At 41.9% G+C, this 9,826-nt stretch overlaps 3 protein-coding genes across 5 annotated transcripts; 2 read left to right on the top strand and 1 right to left on the bottom strand.

Annotated features, from left to right (window-relative positions):
• Positions 1-540: 540 nt before the first annotated feature.
• LOC123102906 (uncharacterized) lies at positions 541-1,331 on the top strand. Its single transcript, XM_044524367.1, has one exon. It carries the CDS (start codon positions 721-723, stop codon positions 1,225-1,227), a length of 507 nt encoding a protein of 168 aa, XP_044380302.1. The 5' UTR covers positions 541-720; the 3' UTR covers positions 1,228-1,331.
• A 1,198-nt stretch (positions 1,332-2,529) lies between these two features.
• Positions 2,530-5,021, bottom strand: LOC123102907 (cx9C motif-containing protein 4). 2 transcript variants are annotated; one of them, XM_044524368.1, is made up of 5 exons: positions 4,787-5,021; positions 4,559-4,701; positions 3,819-3,950; positions 2,932-2,988; positions 2,530-2,776 (listed from the first exon to the last, which is right to left on the bottom strand). In XM_044524368.1, exons 2-3 carry the CDS (start codon positions 4,642-4,644, stop codon positions 3,845-3,847), a joined length of 192 nt encoding a protein of 63 aa, XP_044380303.1. In that variant the 5' UTR covers positions 4,645-4,701; positions 4,787-5,021; the 3' UTR covers positions 2,530-2,776; positions 2,932-2,988; positions 3,819-3,844. The 2 variants fall into 2 exon arrangements, with proteins under 2 accessions (XP_044380303.1, XP_044380304.1); XM_044524369.1 differs by lacking the exon at positions 2,932-2,988 and having other exon boundaries at positions 4,559-4,839.
• Positions 4,876-9,309, top strand: LOC123102904 (histone deacetylase 14). Of its 2 annotated transcripts, none has more exons than XM_044524366.1 (9): positions 4,876-5,066; positions 5,297-5,547; positions 5,953-6,027; positions 6,466-6,567; positions 6,756-6,827; positions 7,794-7,850; positions 7,969-8,220; positions 8,312-8,493; positions 8,703-9,309. In XM_044524366.1, exons 1-9 carry the CDS (start codon positions 5,024-5,026, stop codon positions 9,001-9,003), a joined length of 1,335 nt encoding a protein of 444 aa, XP_044380301.1. In that variant the 5' UTR covers positions 4,876-5,023; the 3' UTR covers positions 9,004-9,309. The 2 variants fall into 2 exon arrangements, with proteins under 2 accessions (XP_044380301.1, XP_044380300.1); XM_044524365.1 differs by having other exon boundaries at positions 4,932-5,066; positions 5,273-5,547.
• The last annotated feature ends 517 nt before the right edge of the window (positions 9,310-9,826 follow it).

Raw genomic sequence — 9,826 nt, 5'->3', positions numbered from 1 at the left:
GGCCTCCTTTGGTTTAGAGGAATTTCATAAGAATTTTAAAGGATATGATTCTTATAGGATTTTTTTCTTTAGAGCCCTTTAGTTCATAGGAATGGATTCCTATTCCTACATAGGATTGGTTCCTATCCTCCACATTTCATAGGAAAATAAAAAAGAGCCTAAACTCAATGAAAAAATTCCTTTGGTGTCAACCAAATGACATCTTGTTTCCTATTCCTACTCATAGGATTTGAGATACATGTCATCTCATTTCCTATAAGATTCCTATTTCTATGATAATCCTATCCTATGAACCAAAAAAGGCCTTATTACTTTCAGGCTCAGTTATGTCTGAACTGCACATTCTCTAGGGCCCAATAATTTTTGTTGTCATGTCGAGCTCTAGCTGTATATCATGACCTTGGAATGTTGCAACTAGACATTAACAATTAATTAGTAGGTCCTTTTGTCTTGGTGCTTGCTGATTGGCGTCTCCTGATAGGCCAAGCTAATCAAGCCAATTAGCATAAAGCCAACCACCAAATTATAATACTCGCATTCGCCAACCATCACTTGAGCTTGAGAGATAAAGAAACAGCCGTAGACATACTCCCTCTAGCCTCTAGGCATTTGGAGAGGTAGATAAGAAGTTGCAACCTCCATTGGCAATTCCACGAATACATCATTCAGACATAGACTCAGAGTCGTCCATAGGTTCGTCCTACACAGACAAACACAGCCATGGTGGAGGACTTCACATGCCCTACCATTCCACCGGTGCCGTGCGGCGCCAAGAAGCTCCCTTCCCCTCACTTCACTTCGCCGCCGCCATGGTTCGTCGTCCCGGCCGACGCGGGAGCGCACGACCATCACCGGCGGTGCTTCTCGGCCGCCGAGCAAGCCGGGAACCCCAACAACGACGTCTACCCGGGGCCGGGGGGCCGCTCCGAGAGGTTCGCCGTCATGGAAGAGCACAAGATGGACATGCTGTGGGAGGACTTCAACGAGGAGCTGGCCCGGGCGCCGCAGCCGTGCCCACTGAGCATGGAGTGGTCGAGCGAGGCGTGGCACGCTGGTGAAGGCGACGGAATACCATCCCAGCATGTGGATGTGGTCGTCGCCTCCGGTACCGGGAGCAGCGTGGTCTGGCGAAGGAGGCTGAGCTTGATGATGATGCTCAAGCTGCTCAAGAAGCTCTTCTTGGCACGCAAGTCCAGCACCACCTCAAGGAAGACGCCACCAAACTGACAGCAGTGTGGATGCGAGAATTATATAGATGCGTGCATAAATCAATCTCAGGTGTATATATAATATCGCATTCTCGATCGATAAATACATCACTTCTTCTTTTCCCTCGTTTGCGCGGCTCTTCAGAGCCTTGTGCTGCTCAATTCTGGCTATGGGTTCTGTTCGATATTATCATGGTTTGCATGTTCATACCCTCCTTTTCAAAATAGATGACCCAACTTTGTATTAACATTTTGAAACAGAGGGAGTAGATTGGAAAACATTTCAGATTTCAGAACCTAAGTTAGTTTGGAAGATTGAAAAGATGATTCACTCTTTCTTCTTTGGCATTCATCAACCATCATGCAAAACATGGGTAGTGCAGGCACCCACTAACAGTTTAGTGGAAATCATCATGGCAGAATTAATCGAGTCACCTATCACAATGGTTTTGCATCTGTGACTTGACATGGCAGCTAAACTCAGAAAGAAGTCAGTTTGAACTGATGAAAATGGCTTCAAGAGATTCCTCATCTTTCCACAAGGAAATCATCCCATCCTACTAGTGCTAGATTTTGCTAATTTATCATAAAGAAACAAAAGCAGCTTTAACGAGATAAAACTTTATTCATGTCAAATACAAAGGATCTCCAAAATACAAACCAGCCTCACTTGCGTAATTCATACTACTAGTGCTTAAGCGGATGATAAACACCCATGGAAGATAAGCAACAAGCTCAGGAATGGACATGTGTGGGGGACGCACCAACAAACTGGTTGTGGTTGGTCCCAACTCCCAAGTGGACAGCGAAAAACAGTTGTGCAGAATGTAATGCACATGTCAGCTTGAGGTCATTTGCAATGCATACCAATCTGCACTTGCTTGGTAGGTATTGCATCACACAAGATAAGATTCTATTCTAGTACTTCCTCCGTTCCGAATTACTCGTCGCAGAAATGAATGTATCTAGATGTATTTTAGTTCTAGATACATTCATTTCTGCGACGAGTAATTTGGAACGGAGGGAGTACAAGCTAAGGTAGTCATGACAGAGTACCGAATTCACCAACGAGAGTAATACCATAATCAAATCACAAATAACCTGAGACTAGCCACAAATGCTAAGCAACAGGATAATGACATCATATGATCTGGCAGATTAACTGCTGACTGGAATCATATCCAACATCCTAATTGCACACTAGCTTGTAGAAAGATGGAGCTAAGTAACTGTTACAGTATCAGTTGACCTTATTTCTGTGCATCGTGTTCATACAAACTTGATTTTTTTTGTACCGTTGAACATGCAGGGCGAACACTAATGCAATTCAAAAAACACTTCCCATATCATAAATGCAGATTGGTGTACAACAAGGCCAGGGTTCACTTATTTTCTTGAATTATATCTGCACATGGGCATAATAAGAAATACAAAGGATAATACAGCTATACGGCAATATCAGTATCCCTCTTAAAGAAATGTGTTGACAAACTCAGCACCGAACAACTAGCAACCACAGCACCTTTCTGCAGGTTGAGGATGGCGCATTATTATTTTTCCCAGTCATACTGCAAGTAGGGAAAATAATAATAATTAAGCCAATCAAATAGATGAGCATGTGACTTCCTTTCATCATATCATAGCACCCATACTGAAACCAAATATGATAGGCTCAACAGGATCCACTAAGTAAAGTAAACTTCAGTATCTACATATACTGTACCATGATGGATTAGAGAAACTGATATCCTGATTAACTCCCAAGCAAACCTAAAATTACCTGCAAAGACAAACATCCTCTGTCAACTAGATTACTTTTTTTTATTCAACCTTCAAATAAAACATAAAACAGTATGTCAGTAGCATAATCAGCACACAATTTTGTATATATAACATAATGGCTAGCCCACTCTATGGTCAAGTTGTTATGGTGCTTATCTACAGTCTCAAAATAGACCACAATGCTAATAAGAGGTTGATTCTGCTAGCCGAATCTGACCATGTGCTGGTTTCATGCTGCAATTTAGTTATGTTGATTACACTGACACTTCCATCAGTCTTGAAAGTATCATATTTTCCTCAAGTTATATTTCTTTTTAGTGCGTTCTTATAGTTCATCCACAAATATATCTAAAATCTTTGGTTTCTCAAGGATATCTATACAGACCTTTAATGAGATGCCAAAGAAGACAAGCTAATGTTTACACCTGGAGATACATAGATGATAAATTATATTTTTAGCCTGTGCCTGGTCTTGATAGATTTATCACATACCAAAGTACACAGTGATAGAAAAAAGAAATTATCTAAGCAAAGCATCTCCTTGTAACCCAAATAGACATTCGAAAAAGGACGTCATTGTAACCAAAGTAGAGACTCACAATGCAGCACCATCTAACAGGTAACTAATGTACACATAAACATAAACATAAAACCTTTCTTTTTCTGTAAGCGGGTTAATGATAAATTTATTCAGATAGAAACCTCAACCACACGATTCCGACTTCTATTTAGAATTTCTAGCTTCCAAGTGCTGATATAGAAACATAGATGGAATTTGTGAACTTGCAGAATTTCAATAAATTTTGTAACTGTAAAGATAAATCTTACCTTTATTGAGTGATAGTCTTATTACATCACTTTGAAATGTTTTTGAGCAAGCCCGACAAAGAACCACAATGTGTTGATTTGTACTCGCATTGCTCACAACAAGATTGTAGTGACTGAATAACTTTCAAACACCTGTTAAAAAGCAAACATGATTAGCACTCCTAATTGGTAATGGGTTCTTCTGACAACTTGGGCATCTTCGCCTCATCCACCCTTGGCGCATGGGCTGGAGGAGGTGGTGCCACAATGCTGCTCGGAGCAGCATTATTTGAGCTTGGGTGTTAACAAGGGAGAAGTAGTGCTTGTATTCTTATGAAAAATCTCCAAGAAACAAAAATTTCTTATGATGAATTAATAGGTGATGCCATCAAAACACCAGCATATAAAACAGGAAATATTGATAATGCTGTCTAGCAATGGTCATATGCTGATACGCAATAAGCACCCGAAACTAAACATGGAGTGCCACAACAAGACCCAACTAAACATGCTCACGCTATCAGAGCAAATAAAAAAATATGTAGGAAGTCCACCGTGGCATGAGGTCATGATGGCTCCCAAATCCCAATTCTTCCTAGGTCCAGCTCCAATGCTTGCCTAGGTCTCCCCAATCCCAATCCCAGGACATGCCCAAGCGTCGAGCTCGAATTCCCAAACCCCCCAGTTACTATCCAGAATTATGCATGAATCCCTTGCAGCAACCGCAAGAGCCAAGAGAAGGAGAGAGGACGGGGCCGTACTTCTTGGAATCGAAGAGGTTCTTGGAGAGGCAGGCCTGGATGTCGCACGCCTCCTTCTTGCACGGCTCCTTGCTGGGCGGCGCCATCTCGCTCCTCCTCTCCTCTTGCTGCCGCCGCTGCTCCGACGGCGGTGTTGGGGGTTCCTTTGAGAAGAGAAATCGAACCAACAAGTCAAAGAATCCAATTTTTTTGAGACATAGTCAAAGAATCCATTGAAAGACGACAGACGGTGATTTTGTAGCCGAGCCGCTGGTTGGGCCGGCCCAGGGTGAGTGAGAGTGGGGTTGGGCTCTGCCCGGCCCATCCCGCGGTCCGTTGTCGTTGTGTGGCCAGCCGAGACCCAGAGAGATAGTGGCGAGGCGAGGCGACTAGCGAGAGGAAGAGGTTTTCCGGCTCCTCTTGTTCAACCGAGGGAGGATAAGAGGAGAGCGAGAGCGAGAGAGAGAGAGCGCTTCGCCTGAGGTGATGGAGCTTCTGGGGATACCACGATCCCTACCGATTCTTGGAGGTAGGACGGTAGCTCCACTTGCTTCATCACTTGCCGATTCATACTTCCACTAGTAGATGCCACTTGCCCACCACCTGCTTGTGTAAATGCCCAGCCGTAACTAGGTCCCCAGTTTACCAGAGTTCTTGGTATCCTTTTGATGCTCATCTAAGTCTGTTTCTGTTTATACGTGTACGGCGGTAACCTGACCTCTATGACATATTTAGACAACTGCCTGCCACTTCTCTCAGGAAGGGTGTTTCCTTTGCTCAGACAGTACCGTGTCTATGGAACACATCATTCCCTAACCTGGAGCAGCTTACAAACCACCGGGAGAAAGCAGAACCTGAATGGGGGTCGGCCTGCACAGTGTGCGACGAGTCACGATGGAGCTTCTATCTCACATGCAAATGGTGCTCCAAAGGATTCACCTTTGCCGGATAGTTTGCTTCGTGATGCTCGCATCCTCTATTGTGCTTCTCCTGCCATGGGTCATAACAAGGTAAGCTATCTCCAATGCTTTGCTGCTTTCACATCTACGTCACAAGTATTATATATATGTAGATGCTGGGTGATTTGAGGTACTAAATTTTGATCAAACTGAGGGGAATAAAGGTTATAGTGTTTAAAATACAAAAGATATCCTATCAATTTTTTGTCGATTGGGCTCCTAATCCAACTATGTTTTGCTACTTCAGTCTTTTAAGAGAATAAGTTACTGTCGAGCTATATTATATACAATCCTTGCTTAGGGACATCCTGGTATCAAATCATATTGTGTAAGTTGTGTGTCCAAACTCCAAAGTGTAAATTATGTAAAATAAATGGTACATCGTAGCATAATCATGACATGTCAAATTGTGTTGTCTGATTTATATCCTAATATACCCTGTATAATGGTATTTAGGAAGCACATCCAGAATCAAACAAAAGAGTGCCAGCAATAGTTGATGCTCTCGAAAAATTGGAGCTTACACCAAAGGTACGTAAGCAACAAAAAAAACTTTGCCTTCTTATACCTTTTGTAATATTATATTTATAAGTTTTTAACAGATGTATTTTTTCCCTTGTCTTTTAAATTTCTCTGTACATATACTTCAGTTAAAACTGGCATGCTCTATTTTTTCCAAAAGTATGCAGTTGCATGTTCTTGCATGCTAAAAATGGACTATAGAAATAGATAAACAGTAACAAAGAAAAAGATACTCCCTCCATTCCATATTAGTTGTCGCTGATTTAGTACAAGCGACAACTAATATAGAACGGAGGGAGTACAATTTAAGTGTTTTCAGTTAAATCTCGATAAGTTTTGCATATTTCTTTCTCATATCCTCATTTGTACTGTATCACATCTCACTGAAAAAATCAACGTTCTAACATGAGCTTGTAACTATATGACATCTTTTTTTTTTGTATCCAGCATCGGGGTTCACAGGTTCTTGAAATCCAAAATTTCTACCCTGCTTCACTTGATGATGTTGCACGAGTTCATTCAAGAACATACATCACTGGACTCGAAAAGGTAATTGCCATCAGGCGTTTTTGTTGTTGTCGTAGTCCTACTTTGCAGAGAAGAAAAAGAAGAATTCATAGCAATTGCTTCTGATCTGCATTACCTTTTCCCAACTTAATAAAGAATTGAGATCTTGTTAGTTGAAAATATATCAAACCGACTATAAAAAAACAGCTTTAAAGAGGTCACTATTGCAGGCTATGAGTAAGGCTTTGGATGAAGGTTTGATATTCATCGAAGGAACTGGACCAACATATGCTACACAGACTGTAATGCTCTATGCACTTTCTTAATTATTTTTCTTTTTTCTAAGCCTTTCAGAGGCAATCTTCTGTGCACTTTACTGTTTCATGAATGCACTCCCAGAGGCTGTACTTATAAACCTTCTATTTTCCTATTAAATCAAGAGAAATTTTGGTCTTGCCTTCAAAAAAAAAGGAAAAAAAATGTATTATCTAGTGACCTGGTGATTAGTTGAGGTCTTGATATTCATGCTGTGAATGTTAGGTAGAGCTGCATAGCTTGCTGCCTGTAAACATGTCACCTAGCAGCTCAGAACTATTCTGGCACCTCTCAATCTCTCAGTGCAAAGTTGAAAGGAACATTAGGACAAACCATTGTTTAAACAATGTAACAGATACATTATTTAATCTGTTGAAATGAACAGAGTTTCGTTTATGCGATGGAGCATTTTGTGCCCCTTTTTTATAAACAAAATGAAACAGATAGTGAAATTATTAGTCTTACTTATGATAGAGGAAGTCCAAGATGATATTGTTCTGTGCAGTGTTAATAAGGGAATGACTTCTTATGATAAGATTGAATTATTTCCCAAAGATAGTTTGTGCATTCTTTGACCAGGAGGATAGTTTCATACTTTCCTTTGACCAGGAGAGTGTTCTTAGTTTTCTTTGACCCGGCAGATAGTTCGTACTTTACTTCCTTAATTGATATTATGTACAATTGTACTCATCAACATTTAGATATTCCTTCTCTTTCTCTAAGTAATTTCATAGTTCATACTTTACTTTGACCAGGAGAATAGTTCTTAGTTTTCTTTTAACTCGGCGGATAGTTCATTCTTTACTTCCTTAACTGATATTATGTACTCCCTCCGTCCTATATTATAAGACGTTTTTGCACGTCTTATATTACGGGACGGAGGGAGTACAATTGTACTCATCAAAATTTAGATATTCCTTTTCTTTCTCTAAGTAATTTCATTGTTTATGTAGACTTTCGCAGAATCACTTCTTTCAGCTGGTGCTGGAATTACATTGGTTGATTCAGTGGTAACTAATTTTCTTCCAGTTGATTTCCTCGGTGGTTTCAGCGTGTTTCTTATTTCATGATTTAGTAAATTTTCCTTTGCAGTGCTCGTTTCCCAAGAAATGTTGTATGTTTTCCTAGGTTGCCGCATCAAAGCTGGGCCTAAGTCCACCTCTTGGATTTGCGCTAATAAGGCCACCCGGACACCATGCTGTTCCTGAAGGTCCCATGGGCTTTTGCGTCTTTGGGAACATTGCAGTTGCAGCTCGGTACGCTCAGCATCAACATGGATTGAAGCGAGTAATGATAATAGATTTTGACGTTCACCATGGCAATGGCACATCTGATGCCTTTTATGACGATCCAGACATCTTCTTCCTCTCAACCCACCAGGTCTATCAGACCATCACCTTACATACTCACTGCTGGCTTATTTTACCATTACCATGATAGTCATTTTCTTTTCTGAATTTGGTGTATGTAGCTAGGAAGCTATCCCGGTACTGGTAAGATGAACCTAATTGGTCAGGGCAGTGGCGAAGGAACAACGCTCAACCTGCCATTGCCCGGTGGCTCAGGTGACTACTCAATGAGGTGCGCCTTTGATGAGGTCATTGCTCCATCTGCGCAGCGGTTCAAGCCCGATATCATCCTCGTTTCAGCTGGGTGAGTTCCTCAGAACCACATTATTATCTTGAGAACAGAAACATGCCAAAAAGGAAAGTTAAGATTCTCTGGAGTTGTTCAAATACACGGTGGCTTCTCATTCTGAATCTCAATCATGTAGACAATGAAAATTGTTCATAGTATTATTATATCTAAACTATTGATGTTCCACAAACACACGAAGTTGACTCCACCCACCCTTCTGTCAGCTACGACGCGCACGCGCTGGACCCTCTAGCGGGTCTGCAGTTCACGACGGGCACGTTCTACATGCTGGCGTCGAGCATCAAGCAGCTGGCCAGGGAGCTGTGCAGCGGCCGCTGCGTCTTCTTCCTGGAAGGTGGTTACAACCTGCAGTCGCTCTCCAGCTCTGTGGCTGACACCTTCCGCGCGTTCCTCGACGAGCCCAGCCTCGCTGCTCAGTTTGACGACCCGACAATGTTGTATGAGGAGCCGACGCGGAGGATCAAGGAGGCGATTGAGAAGGTCAGGCATCTTCACTCGCTCTAGGTTACGCGCCGGGAGATGAGGTGTAGACTCTATCGCTTGCAGCGCACGCACCATGAAATCAGATCACGTGTTGCATTTGCAGGTTCAGAGAGTGGGTGTGTGTGTTTGAAACATCTGCTTGCTGGTCATACACACTTGGTTAACTGCTGTCAAAAGCATGGATTCATTAGGGATCCTGCACACATAATACAACTGGGTCATACATAGAATTGTGTGTGTGCGTGTGTGTATGTATTTATTGTGGATCATGCGTGTATATAATACTGCATTTTGCCCTTCCAAAAAAATTACGTTATCTATCTCTAACTCCTTATGGCCCTGTTTGGTTCGGCTGTGGATTTCTAAAAGTAGCTGTGAAAAATCTGCTGTGAAAAAACAGTTGTGGAAAATCTGATTTGAAAAAGATGTAGGTCATTTGGCAAACCAGCTGATACAACCTTTTCAGATTTTGGCCCGCAGCGGAATCAGATTTTGGAAAGCACGTCCTGGGCTGCTTCCGTTTTTGGTTCAGATTTTGGCAGCAGATTTCTGGAATCAGATTCTGCTGGGTTTGCCCTTTGGTTCAGATTCTGCTGCGCGGCAGCGGAATCCGGCGATAAAAGCTGAACCAAACAGGGCCTATATCTATCTTTAAACGCAACTATACTTGTAACAATTTGAGCATTATCGATGGAGAAGATCACTAGAGCAAGAGATGAAGTGGAGGCCGGTGCGTAAACTGATGTTATCATTCTTTGCTTCCGCAAAGATGTTACCATGAGGCACAAGGAGTGTTAAGTCTAAGTGAGGACCTGTTGGAGCAGGGTTTTCTTTTTGCTTAAAC

This window comes from Triticum aestivum, chromosome 5A, assembly GCF_018294505.1.
Source record: "Triticum aestivum cultivar Chinese Spring chromosome 5A, IWGSC CS RefSeq v2.1, whole genome shotgun sequence".
Lineage (NCBI taxonomy): Eukaryota > Viridiplantae > Streptophyta > Magnoliopsida > Poales > Poaceae > Triticum > Triticum aestivum.
Note: the sequence above shows the minus strand (reverse complement) of the source record. Positions and strands in the feature narration are given on the sequence as shown.